Source organism: Alosa sapidissima, chromosome 14 (genome assembly GCF_018492685.1).
Source record: "Alosa sapidissima isolate fAloSap1 chromosome 14, fAloSap1.pri, whole genome shotgun sequence".
Classification (NCBI taxonomy): Eukaryota; Metazoa; Chordata; class Actinopteri; order Clupeiformes; family Clupeidae; genus Alosa; species Alosa sapidissima.
In genome coordinates, this window is record NC_055970.1 from 18,736,980 (window position 1) to 18,751,368 (window position 14,389).

A 14,389-nucleotide genomic window follows, 5' to 3' on the forward strand; every position below is an offset into this window, starting at 1 on the left:
ATGTGCAACGTAACGCATGTGCGCACACTCACAGATAAAAAATGCATTGACCATGGCGACAAGAAGTCCTCCCGCCTTTTATCATTACTTTCGGTTACAATAACTTCGTGCACAGAGGAAATAAGTGAACAGCTACATGCAAGGTGTGTGGCAACAACGTCTGATTTCATCAGGCATCTCCAAACGCACCCATATAGGTCAGTCACTTAGGCCTAGCATATATCGTCACAGGTGACAAGCTAACCATCGCAAAGTGTTGTGCTAATGCTGGGAACAGGCAGGGATGGGCAAAAATACATCAGAATGTATTTCAAAATAACATACCTAATAGGCCTACCCTCATTTTTAATGTATCGAAATAAAATACTGTATTTTTGTATTTAGAAAATACTCAAAATACTTTTTTCAAAGAAGTATGAAAGCACTGCAAAAAAGCTTTTTTTTATCCCAAACATTGAGCCTATAAACTATACTGTAAAAAACAATACAATTTGGCCCCTGTCATTCCATTTTGGATATACCGTATGCAAGTTCATGTAGTGTGATCAGAATTAAGAATAATTCAAGAATTTACATTTCCATTTAGTCATCTAGCTGATGCTTATCCAAAACGACTGACAGAGCTTTCAATTCGGCAGCAGGGATGGATTACTGCACGGGGCTACCAGGCCCAGGGGCCCAAGGGGTCAGGGGGCCCTGAAGCCCAAGCTTTTGCATGGAATCATTGCCTCAATATCAACAAATCAGGACGTAGGCTATGAATCTGATTGAATTTAGTATTGGCCATCCCCAAAATGCACCAGAATACAGGAAATCACATCAAACAAATTAAAAAATTTCTGGGGGAGGACCCCCAAACCCCCCTCCCACATATACAACGGCAGCCATGGCCTACTGGTTAGCGCTTTGGACTTGTAACCGGAGGGTTGCCGATTCGAACCCCGACCCCTCATTGCTACTACCCGAGCGCTGCTGTTGTTGCAGGCAGCTCACTGCACCGGGATTAGTGTGTGCTTCACCTCACTGTGTGCTGAGTGTTTCACTAATTCACGGATTGGGATAAATGCAGAGATTATATTTTCTTAAATGCAGAGATTAAAATATACTTATACTTACAATTAACCACATTATAATCAATAGGCCAAAATCATAATTGTGTATCTGTGCCGAATTTCGTAATTCAAGTCCAGTGTAGAACTGAATAAGAAAATCATGAGATTAAAATATACTTATACTTACAATTAACCACATTATAATCAATAGGTCAAAATCATAATTGTGTATCTGTGCCGAATTTCGTAATTCAAATCCATTGTAGAACTGAATAAGAAAATCATAAGGCTGTATATCTTGAACTTCCAGTATGTGAGAAACTTGACTTATTTAATTAAACAAGGTGAACTCCTCCCCACTGTGCAATGCAGAAAAGGATGCTACAAGGAAGGGAATTCAAACACACTCAACACCTTACCATCTATTGATGTCATTGTGGTTTATTGAGACATTTTTTCTATTAATTGGCTTGGATACAAAAGGACATTGTTGCCTTTGTCGGTGTCCTTATGTGAACTTGCACAGGTAACCTTGCTCATCTTTACTTCCGTACGACTTCACACCAGTGCTTCAGGGCAGCCATGGCCTACTGGTTAGCGCTTCGGATGTGTGACTGGAGGGTTGCCGGTTCAAACCCTGATCAGTAGGCACGGCTGAAGTGCCCTTGAGCAAGGCACCTAACTCTACCCTCACTGCTCCCTGAGCGCCGCTGTTGTTCCAGGCAGCTCACTGCCTCGTGATTAGTGGGTACCTCACTGTGTGTTCACTGTGTGCTGAGTGTGTTTCACTAATTCACAGATTGGGGATAAATAAATTATACTTCAGACCAGAGCTGATGCTTCAGCAAAGGCCGTCACTGAAAAGCTGTGAATGTCGTTGAACACAGCTGTTCTCACATTAGCTGATTGCGATAAACATTAACCATTGTTGCCTAATTACCAATTATTCATTACACCTGTGTGTAGTATCTACTTTTTTTTAGTGTTTTTCACATATAGTATTTTGCAGTATTTTTAAAATACAAAAATACACACCAATAAAGTATTTTGATACAAAATACAGAGCCATTTCCTTCAACCCAATAAAATAAAAATCACAAAATATTATTTTGTATTTGAAATACATATTACATGTTTCAGAAATCTTGACATGTCTAAGTTTTGGGTTGCAATATACAGGTAGTGGGCTCTCTGTTAATTTTAATGAGTAGGCCTAAGCCTAAAGTTACAGCATTTCTATCACAATTGACCAGACTTTGACCTTTGGTCTGCTTTTAACAAAATTCTGGCTATGATTGTTCCTTGTATTGCATCATGAGCCATCACTGTGCCTATTGCATTCTACTGTTGTTAGCCTTAAGCCTAGCTCATTATGTTATACCACATCGCCCTCCATTAGAAGTGCAATGAGCTGCATTGAGCATAATAAACTGCATTTAGAATTCCAAATTCATATTTCTAGATATTTTGGTGAAAGTAACTCAAAAGTAATACAATAGTAGTGTAATGCCTTACAATTCAGATACATATTACAATGTAACAAATTACTTTGAAATGACAGTAATGAGTAATACATAATACGATTTTGAAGTAACTTGCCCAACACTGATGACAACCATCACTTTCTATGTATGTCTGTGTTTGTGTGTGTGTGTGTACGCCCTTGAAACCGACACTATGCTCCGACAGAACAACATAAATCAGCCGGTTTTAGAAAAAAAACTGCACTTCTACCTCCACCTAGAGCCTGTTATTTGTTTTGCAAAAATCCACAGCTCCCGGTTATTCTGGTCCAATCAGAGCAGGGCTGTGTGAGATCTGACTGTTAATCACAGTCTGGTGCAGTCTGGTGCACACTGACAAGCAAAAACTCGATGAGAGGGTGCTCGGTGGTAGTGGGGGAGGGGCATGAGAGTTGTAAACATTCAAAATGTTGGCTAAGTCCCCTCAATCTGTCAGACTTGCCTACTGCAGCTTTAAGAGGATGAGTCAGCTAGGGCTGGGCGATAAAACAAAAGCGATATGTATCGCAATAGACATGTAATCGATATCAATTAAAAAATATGTTCGATAGAACATTCGATAATTAAACGCAACACACACCTCCCGCCTTATGTTGTCCATCAATAAATAGGCTAAATATATCTTGCATTGTAGCTAGTATGTGCAACTCTACCAGAGTAGGCGATAGAAGTAGGCCTACCTCAACACAGACTCTCAATGAGTCCTTGCCCCGTGCACTCTCTCTCTCTCTCTCTCTCTCTCTCTCTCTCTCTCAGGCGCATCCCTCCTCAGCATGCTCATGTAATCCAAACATTCACAATCGTGCAAGACGACTGGCTAAATTGCTGGTAAATCCGGTTAGCATCATTAGATCAAGACTTTAAACGGCCCTGTCCCAAGGAGAAAAATTATTCATTTGAAACTTAAACACATGTGGGGAAACTGGTCTAACCAGACTATGATAAACTAGCGAATTAAGCTACTTTGTTTACAATATTTCCAGGCTTCAACCAGTGCTGCTTTTCATTCAGACTTATGTGCACATTTATTTTTTGAGTGTTTTTCATGATTGTGTTGCTATTTCTTTTCCCTGTTTGCTTTGATTGATAACTGAGGTGATTAAAATCAGAGGAAGGTTAAGTTTAAAATAAAAGTGTTTAAGTTGAACTTTTTTTTTCTTCTGGTTCTTATCTGAAATAGATTTTTTTTTTAAATCAATAATTATCGATATCGGCTGATATGAAATACTTATATTGTGATACAGTTTTCAGCCATATCGCCCAGCCGTAAAGTCAGCTGTCAGGCTATCTGTCAGAATGACATCTTGTCCTTGTCCTTGAATTTCCCCTGGGGATCAATAAAGTATCTATCTATCTATCTATCTATTTTGTTGTATATAATGCAGAATTGGCGGCTGTATATCAATAACTAGATAACAAAAGACATGTTGGTTCAACATGGCTTCAATAGCTCAACATTCATTTCTATGTCCTGTCAGATAACAAAAGTAATAGATGTATTAGTTTGTCTATGGTAGGACCATCCTACCCACCTGTGATGGATGCACAGCTTAATCTGTAACATAGTTATGTAGTTACATAGTGGATATATCAGCAGTCACTGGAAGACAGTGTGCGGTGATTCATTTCATGGGTTTCCTTAAACGTCAAGGTCATTTAAAAGTCATGTGCAAAAGAGTGGCGATGAGATTTAGTGAGGAGGCTGATGGCGTGGAGGAGGCTGCTGTCTGATGGAGGTGTGATTGGATTGTGCAGAGTAGCAGTGACGGATGAGAGCGAGTGAGACAGAGAGAGAGAGAGAAAGAGAGATGAAGTGCAGCAGACAGAACAGCAAGATAAAAAATGAGAGCGGAGAGTACTGCGGCCCATTGGGTCAACACATTGGAAAGGACTGGGGTCGTTATATTAAGGAGCGATGCAGTGGGGAGGAGGATGGATTATAAGAAGGTCACATCACGGGGGAAAAGAGGAACAGGAGTAGGCCTGTGCGTCCACGTGACGTGAAAATGATCTGTCGGGAGTTCACGTTGCTGCTCAAAAGAAAGAAGGCAGTTCAACACAGTGTTGCAACAGCCAGAAATGTAAAGATGATAAACTGGTTTAGGTGTCGTATTAAGGTTAATGATGGGGAGTGCACAGAATGAAAAAAGGAAACTGTCAGGTTACTGTAAATCTTTTTTTTTCACCAGAGCTTCTCTTAATCTCTCTCTCTCTCACTCCCTCTGATGGAGGCTGTCTGTTGACATTGAAACAAAATGCTGCTTGAAGAATGTGGTCTTGGGCTGCTGCTACAGGTTGATTTCAGTTCTCAAGGAGAATGAACGAGGAGCCAAGTCCATCTTTGTGACGCTACAGAGGTGGTGACCTGAGAGTACTGTAGCTGGAGTGGAAGGACTTGTCACTGGGCGATACGACGCTGATGACTTGAGACAGTAGTGCTTTTGGTTCTGTGCGAGATGTTAGAGGTGTTACATACAATATTAAAGTCATCTCAGTTGAGCTTTAATGTCAGCCAGGAAGGCTAGATGGGTAACTCAACCTAGAATGGGGCTGAGGACATCCTGTGCGTTGGGAAGGATTCTTGTTTCCTCTGGATAATTGAAAGGGGAGGGAGAAGGATCAATGATTCAAGGAGAAATGGTATTTTTGTAGTTGTTTAGATAGAATTTCATCTTGGTAGCTTAAAGAAACTTTCTCCTTAAGCCTCAAGCTCGAGAAGACCTTCTTCTGTATGAATTCCCTTTCTACACTCACATTGAGCCCCACGCAGATTCAGTCAGTGCTATCTGCCATCAAATCAGAGACGCCCTGATAGTCTTGCAGTGTTACCTTTGGGCTGAGTCTCTTTATGTAATTGAAGGAATAATCCCTTCTGAGCCATGGCTAGAGATATCCTAACTGACATTGTCAATGCAAACAAAAGATGACTCCCCGTCACCAAGAGAGTAATGATCTCTGACGAACTGCTGTGGCCTTTAGTGCTGGCGTTTAGAGTGGGTGGTAGGATGGGATGGTCAGGGACACATGTTCTTGTCACCAGCCCTCTCAAGGCAATGGGTCCTCTCAAGAAGAGAAAATAAATGGACAAGGCGTGTGCAGTTGAATGTATGGAGCTTCAGATGACGTGGCCATATGTGATGTGTGTCATTGTGTAGTAACCAATAAATGGGGTGGAATAGAGGTGCAGCTTGTGTAAAAGTCATTCCCACAGTCAGTCACGCATGCACACATCCCACACAGGCTCTCTTAACATTCAATGGAGCGTTCACGTGCCATGCTTGTGCCCATGCTGTGCCCGCCGTCACATCCCACACCATTAACTTCCTATGGTTACCGCTGTGCTACATGAGTAGAGCGAAGGGAAAGTCACATGAGCAGATTGTGCAGGACACCTGGGATATTATGGGCTGTTAGCTGTAATAGCATTACTTACATGGCGTGATCAAATAAATATTTTTTGGTTTCCTGGTGCCATATTTTGGTGTCCTTTACCGATCTAGCTGCGGCATCGCCTAGCCGCACGGATAGTCGAATAATGAGTTAACCGTTCTAGATATAGCCTACTATTCAAATAATAATACTCCTATTCGATTGTTTTAAAACTCACAGTCATGGAAGTTGTGCTACCATAGTAGCATTGCATAGCATAGCATAAAAGTTAGACAATTACAGTAGAAGCTCTGCTAATGTTACCTACCATGTCAAGTTAGAACAAGTTAGCGTGCATACATCCCACATATGCTCTCTCGATAGGATTTGCTGCTGACTTGTATTGGTAAGACATAGTAACAAGCAAAACTAACATGCAGTACCTGAAGGAGAGGGACTGAATTGATGTAAACACATACATACAATTGTGATGATTACTGATGTTTTCTCTCTCTCTCTTTCTCTCTCTCTCTCTATCTCTGTCTATCTCTCTCTCACACTTACACACACACACACACACAGACACACACAGGGGGGCTCATGTGAAGGGGGTTGAGTCATGCTGTAGTTAACTCAGCAGGTGGGCTTATGTGTCCCTCCTGCTCTTCGACTGGCTGGCAGCCCAGACAGGCATTAGCACACGTGGACCTAGTCCAGTCCACCCCAGCGCGCTCACATCACCACCACCACAATCACCACCACCACCATCACGACCCCAGTGCGCTCACATCACCACCACTACCAGCCACAGTTCACACTCATTACCTCCCATTAACTCTCCCTTTCATCCTACAGCGCTTCTCTGGGATACACAACACTGGCTCTGTTTACTTGCACATGTTTGCTTCAATATCTGTTTTGTATTAGCGGTGTGTGTGTGTGTGTGTGTGTGTGTGTGTGTGTGTGTGCGCTTCACTTGTGTCGTGTCTGTGTGGGTGTATATTTAACGGTCTTGTTTGCGTGATTTGGTTTATGTCAAGTATGTCAAGTGTCTGTGTGTGTGTGTGTGTTTATGTTTATTTCTGTGCCGTGTGTGTTAGAGAAATAGAGTGTTTATTTGTGTTTGTCTCTGTGGCGTGTGTGTTAGAGAAATAGAGTGTTTGTTTGTGTTTACTGAGTAGCTTGTGTAATGAAACATCACATTCTCTCTCCTGCAGCGCTGACGGCGAGTGAGACCGACGGCTCGCTGCTCATCGAGCAGTACGCCCCGTGCCCCGGCTGCGCCCCCACGGCCAGGCACAGCGACTCTCACCCGGCTGAGCCGGACCCTGCCGGCCGCGGCGCCGTCCACTACTTCGACATGGAGGACTGCGTACTGGCCGCGGTGGAGATGGAGCACATCATCTGTCCCAACCACCCCAACGAGCCCGTGCCTCTGCAGGAGCTGGTGCCTGAGCTCTTTATGACCGATTTCCCTGCACGGTACGAACGCTAGTACATACACACACACACACACACACACACACACACACACACGCGCGCGCGCGCGCGCGCGCGCGCGCGCGCGCGCGCATGTGCAAACTCTTTCTCTCTCTCTCTCTAATACACATACCCACACAGACGTAAATGCAAACAAAACACTTTCAAGTACTCACAAAAACACATTCAAGTACTCACATGTACACACATACACACTTTCATAACACACACTCTCTCTCTCACAGACACACACACACACACACACACACACACACACACACACACACACACACACATAAAGTAGAAGAATGACAACATGCCGCTCTAGGCCGAATGGCACCTCTACTCTTATCAGCCACAGGCTTTGACTTGACAGAGAGCTGTTCCTAGTCATGGTCCTTGCTCATATGGAAGTTATTTAGATTATCTCCCACAGCCAATGTCAACTTCTGTCACACTTCTGGCATACAAGGCCTGCAGCAAGAAATGCTCGGCCGGATTCCTGTGGCCTAAAACATGGGGCAGCGAGGGGCCCGAAACACTAGTGGTATTTAATCTCACAATAAGCGCTTGTGAACATGTTTTGAATGTTTGTCATTTATTGCTTTTGAAAAGGGACGACAAAGACCGCTGCCTCTCTTTTAAACGTCGCTACATGACGCACCATTAAAGCTGGTTTAAAATGATTTGTGTGCTCCAGTCCTGCACTGGGTTCGGTCTTCCGAGGCCCTGACGCTCCTGTTGACATGATCATACAGGAGAGGGTGTTGGATCTACTTCCATATAGTCACGCTCAGAAATTTGTGAAGAGATGCTGTATAAGGAAGAAATCTGATATTTGCATTTCCCACACAGATGATCTGTTTTCACAGGAAGGCGTCTGATTAATAGGAGTCTTGCGTCATAAACGAGTAACCACAAGCATGATAGACCGTTACTAGAGAATAAGTCATTGCACAAGATGGGGATGCGGTCTAGCAGATTGCGCTGAAACTTTTTAAAAGCGTTTGTTGAACTAAACTACCCCCTCAAATCTTTCCTTGACTTTACACACATTACTTTTCCAATGAAGCCTCGCAAGTCCGAAAGAATGAATGATAAAGCTAACTCTGTTAGGATTGGCTCCAGTCCAAATCTGGGCACAAAGAAACTCAATGTAGCCACAGGAACAGAGGTGTTTATTATCTCTCTGTCATATAAAATCCACGATGAAAGAACTCCATTGTCTGGAGTAGGAGAGATCATAGTGAGCAGGAGATCATAGTGAGCAGGAGATGGAGTGAACGATAAGTGCATGCCAATGTGGATATATAGTCAAACAATAGGATGAGCCTGTAGGCAACACATTTGTGATGCATATGTTTCCTACTGATGGGAAGTGCAGTATATAGGCGGAAATTTAGATTGGAGGCACGTCTTGGTGCGGAGTGCATATGAAACATGTGCTGTTGTGGAGGGAAAGGACAGGCGATCAGGCCAGGCTGTGTTTGACACGTGAACAGTGTGTCACAACATTTGGTTGGGCGTGCAGACAGCGCTGTGTGTGTGGAACGGATGTGTCTTATAAAATAGATGGAACGGATGTGTCTTATAAAATAGATGGAACGGATGTGTCTTATAAAATAGATGGAACGGATGTGTCTTCTAAAATAGATGGAACGGATGTGTCTTATAAAATAGATGGAACGGATGTGTCTTATAAAATAGATGGAACGGATGTGTCTTATAAAATAGATGGAACGGATGTGTCTTATAAAATAGATGGAACGGATGTGTCTTATAAAATAGATGGAACGGATGTGTCTTATAAAATAGATGGAACGGATGTGTCTTGTTATAAAAACTGCATTGTGTGTGTTCATAGCATGTGGTTTTGGCCTTATAGTGTGGTGTGCTATCCTGCACATGAATGTGTGTGTGTGTGTGTGTGTGTGTGTGTGTGTGTGTGTGTGTGTGTGTGTGTGTGTGGGGGTGGGTGGGTGGGTAAATGTGCATGTGTATTTGTAAGGAAATTTTTGAGGATATTCTGGGGTAGCTAGTGCTGTTGTGTGCGTGTGTCTTTGTTTAAATAAGTGAATATGTTGGCCATTTCTTGTTCTGCTGTGTGTTGGTGTTCATGTCTGTGAGAGTGATGGTGGTGTGCATGTGCTTTGTGGTTGCTGTGTACTTTGTTCTCGTGTGAGTGGACGTGTGTGTGTATTTAATAAGGAGCATGTGAGCTGCCGCTCTCCATTTGTGTGCTTGTATATTCACACAGTGGGTGGACTGTGCTGTTACTTTGTAGTGTTGTGTGTCGCTGATGAGCCTCTGTGTGTGTGTGTGTGTGTGTGTGTTTGCAGGCTGTTCCTGGTGAAGAGCGAGCTGGACTACAGCGAGGAGGAGCAGGACATCCTGGGACAGGGCGGCAGCGGAACCATCATCTACAGGGCTAAGTACAGGGGGCAGCCCGTCGCCATCAAGCGCTTTCACTTCAAGAAGTGCCGTCAGCAGTCCTTCTGCAGTGGCACAGGTAAACAACCGCATCACATCCCGAGTAGAGGTCAAAGGTCAAACTGCCACCACATGGCAGGGGTTGCATATCAGCTTGAGCTGCGTTCCCTCTGTGAAGGACATCATTCTCGGGATCAGAAGGGAGGCTAGGGTTTAATCCTCACTGGATTTCTCCCCCTAAATCTCCCCCTAAATGCCTCCATGGCTCCCTGAATACCACCGTGTGTAGGAGTGTTCTGATACTGAGAAATATGGTGTTACTGTGCGCGGTTTTCTTCAGGATTGCTTCTATTTATCATTGGAATTAAGCTAATCTTTTAACGTGAGGTCAGACACTGCTGTGGAGTTTATGGGAGTCCTTCTGTTGTTTGTTGCCAGAAGTTTGTTGAGTTTGTTGGCCGGATTAAATGGGGGTGTGTGGTTTGATGACTGTTACAGGATGTTGTCGCCTGATGAGGTCGAAGAGTGCCCACTCAGCACTTCTCCGCAGGCTTGATGAGATTTAACAGACAGAGATAGCTGCAAGGTCCACTCCGTGTCCTCGCGGTTGCCTCTGGACACCGTGTTGCGCCGAGATTTGTTGTCGCGGTCAGCATTAACGAAGGCTCCTGCGTTTCTTTGTCATCCTTCATATACCGCGGCGGCCCCTGAAGAAACAGGGAGCCCTAATGCATCATCTGCAGCGGCAGTGGACAGCCAGCGCTAACTCACAGCCCCCACCTCAGGCGGTGTCAGTGTGGGGGTAATTAGACTGTTATATGCCTAATGCCTCTCTCCAAGCTGTTTCATGGTCTGCGAGTCATAACACTCCCGTCGACCTTTATTTCCTCCGTCTCAGGCCGCCAGCAGACAGCGCCTCGTTCCAAAGGCAAGAGTGTTTTTTTTACTGCCATCCCTCCCTCCGGATGGGCTGCAACGTGTTGTGTACTCTGACTTTGTTGTCATTTATAGCTGAAGGCAAGGGGAAATGTAGGCCCGTCTATGAGAATTGCTATTAAAGATTTTGTAGCATGACTTGGTTGCTCTTAGCCTGACATAGTCATACTCAATTCTAGTCAGAATATGAGTCTGATACTGCTCCATTGGGACATAATTATGGGGCGTGTTTCAACCGATACAGGGGGAGGAATGCCTCTTCACTCAATTGGATAGACCTAACCAATCAGAGGAACGAAATAGCTTACCGTGAGGTGTAGGAAGAAAACACAAGAACCATCCTTCGTCTCCACAAATGCCTTAACATTGTTTTCTGGTCTTTTGTAAAAGTTAGTGCCGTCAATAACTTCTAGCCTACAACACTCATTAGCGAAATCTAAGAGATACGTAGTAGGGTAGGCTATTAGGAAAAAACTGATAGCCTATATCCCCTCCGTTTTTAAAAATAATTATGTTGAACACTGATATGCTACAAACATGTTAAACAGCTGGGAAAGGCTGTCGCAAATCCCTCGAACAGGTGGTCAATCAGAGATTTCAAACTAACGAGGGAACATGTCGCAATGCAACAGCGCTGTTTTCCCTTGATGAAAGTGAAACCACGAGTTTTCCCACATCTCAACTTTGGCCAAAGTTTTCAGAAATAATCGTTTTCAGTGATAAAACCTCATTAAATAATATGCATTTTCCATATGGGGTCTTAAAAGCCATGTATCCTTAGCCACAGCGTTTTTGTTTCAAACATAAGCCTAATCTAAGCGTGCTCAGATGACGTGATAGACCAGGCACTGTTGCTCACCTGTCCATCATCGTAAAGCCCGATTTGATTGGTCCGCCCGATCTAGGGCGAGCATACTTAGTCCACAATGGAGCAATGCCAGACCGAACTTCCCGACCTCAAATGTTGTGGGCGGGACTAAGTTCGGAATGGCACCCAGGCTAGGTTGCTCTGCTAAGTCTGCAGAATTTACTCTGATGGGGAGGGGGGGTAAAAGTATCATATATTGTTGAATTTTGTACATATGCTGTTTTTAACAGGTTTCCCCACTGAAGGACAAGGTCAAGTGTTTCATTTTCACAGTAGGATATCACTCTCCCTCTCTCTCTCTCTCTCTCTCTCTCCCTCTCTCTCTTGGAGGCACTGGGTCCTTGTCAAGAGAATGCCCTTTTTTAATGGTAACTTCTTGTTTGTTGTTTCTACTTCCATACCCCATTCTCAGCACCTCACCACAGAGCTATGCAAAACCAAGCACTGCAGACATTGGTTGTGAATGGTGCAAAAATACAAATTCTGTGCTGTTCTGTCTTCCTGTAGACCCTGTTGTTATAGAGGGTTGTTCTGGAGGTCGTTTCTCTATAAATATGTACAATTCCACACCAGTGACTTGCTGTGGTGAGAATGAGTATGACCTTTGGTAAACCTTGCCTGTCACCCTTGCATTCCCTGAAGACTCAAAACATGAGTGGGTGTCAGCTTCTTCGGCAGAGGATTGTCAGAGGCTTTTTTTCCCTCTCCTATTCTACAGACAGCCAGACAACAAACAGCATACGGTAGTCTTCACATGTCAGTCAAGAACAAGTCATTTATTCCTGTGGCTCAATGTGGACACTGAAACACCAGCACGGTGCGTCCTACCCTCATAATTGCACCTTTAGGTCATAATTTAACCTTTAGGTCGCGCTGGGTTTGCTGTTCAGCAGAGAAGCACATTAGTCAGGTCAGGATGGAGTAGGATTGAGGAGAGTTCCTGGAGAAAGGTACGGTGGCGTTGTGCATTAGCCGTTATCATCTTGCATACGACGAGGACGTAAATCAGCACTTGACACTCTGCGCCGTCTCCATCTCTCATGCTCGAGGTCAAGGCCCGGGGCCAGGTGGAGAGGGGGTGGGGGGGTAAGCTGGCCTCGTCCGAACCAACCTGACTGGCGCCTGTGTTTAACTCAATTAGCCCGAGCCGGCATCCGCAACACGGGGCCTAGCGCAGAGGCAGCGTGCAGCATGCGGCTCTCGCGCAGCGGGGCCTGAAATGCAACACCGCTCATTAGAGTTTATTACCGCAACGCGTGACCTCGGCACGGTGGGATGTAAGCACCTCTCTGTAACCAAATCGTTAAAAAGGGCTCGGACCGTAAATCAGAGAGTTGCCAAGGGCCGGCTCTGGAGATTGGAAGAGGGGCTCCATTTTAGACGCGGACCGAGCGGGTCGTGACTGATTGACTCGTTGCCGGGAGCGGATGCCCTTGTTTTTTTTTTATTGTGGACCTGCGGGATCGGCTGACTGTCGATCGCCTCAGGCAAGAGAGCCGGGCAGAGCGTATTGATCAGATGACTTTAAAACGAGAGAGAGCGAAAGTGCCATTTTGGGAGGAAGTCGACACTCTGGTTCAAGGTCACATGAATATATCCACTCTTTTTCTTTAGTTCGTTCTTGCTATTTACACTTCTGCTCTTGTTACAACCCCCTGTGCCCTCCTCAGGCCATCCCATGTCAGTGCACGGGCGGGGTTGGACCTGGGAAGGTTAATTGGTAATTGGGTGCACCTGTAACCAGGTGCTGCTATATTAGGGGCCGTCCTCTCTTTCCCATTAGGCACTTTTCTTCTTTCATGCAGGCACCTATTTTGACTTTCTCTTGCACTGGCACTTTCTCTCTCCTTTATTCTAGATCTCTCTACTTCTCTCTTTTCTTTGTCTACTCATTTAGTCTCTCACATAATCTACTGACACCTACATTGCATCCACACACGCACGTCACTTCTCCCATTCATTTTCCCCTAGACATCTTGTATTTGGTAACGTTGCTTTGTGTTAATTTAATAAATTATTATTTGCTTTAAAGCTTGTTGTCCGTGTCCCTCTTTATGTTTCGGTCTGGTAACGAGCTGGCCGTAACACTCTTTCATACCCTTGAGTTTTGTTGTATCTGTAAATCCCTTCCTCTCTTTCTCTCCATCTCTCTGTGTGTGTGTGTTTCTCTCTCTCGCTCTCTCACACACACACATACACACACAAAACACACTTACTGTTATTGATGCTCTCTCGCTCTCTCACACACACACATACACACACAAAACACACACACACTTACTGTTATTGATGTTCCATGCCCACATACACTCACCCTCTCCTTCTGTCTCTATTCGTCCCTCTATTTGTCTCTCCGTGGATTCTCTCAGACACGATGATCAAGCACCTGCAGTCGATGGACGCGTCGCGGAGCTTCTCCGAGTTCCGCCAGGAGGCCAGTATGCTGCACTCGCTGCAGCACCCCTGCATCGTGCCCCTGCTGGGCATCAGCATCCACCCTCTCTGCTTCGTCCTGCAGCTGGCCCCACTGGGCAGCCTCAACACCGTGCTGGAGGAACGCGCCAAAGGTAGGACAGGAAACACACACACACAGACACACACACAGACACACACACACATACACACCTGGCACCCACTGCGCCAATCCAAGCAAGTGGAGAACTCTGGCTTCAGAGAACAGAAGTCCTCCTACCATGAACCTTCTTTACAGAAGCCATTTTTGGCATGTACTG

At 44.8% G+C, this 14,389-nt stretch overlaps 1 protein-coding gene across 5 annotated transcripts in view; it reads left to right on the forward strand.

The window, feature by feature from the left end:
- lrrk1 (leucine-rich repeat kinase 1) overlaps positions 1-14,389 on the forward strand; it is a 54,915-nt gene that overhangs the window by 27,026 nt on the left and 13,500 nt on the right. For 3 of the 5 annotated variants that reach the window (XM_042061232.1, XM_042061231.1, XM_042061235.1), the window contains 4 exons: positions 7,162-7,426; positions 9,763-9,932; positions 11,885-11,929; positions 14,027-14,224. In XM_042061232.1, the coding sequence (XP_041917166.1) occupies positions 7,162-7,426; positions 9,763-9,932; positions 11,885-11,929; positions 14,027-14,224 (678 nt within the window). The remainder of the gene's footprint in view (positions 1-7,161; positions 7,427-9,762; positions 9,933-11,884; positions 11,930-14,026; positions 14,225-14,389) is intronic. The other 2 variants (XM_042061233.1, XM_042061234.1) reach the window with 2 other exon arrangements.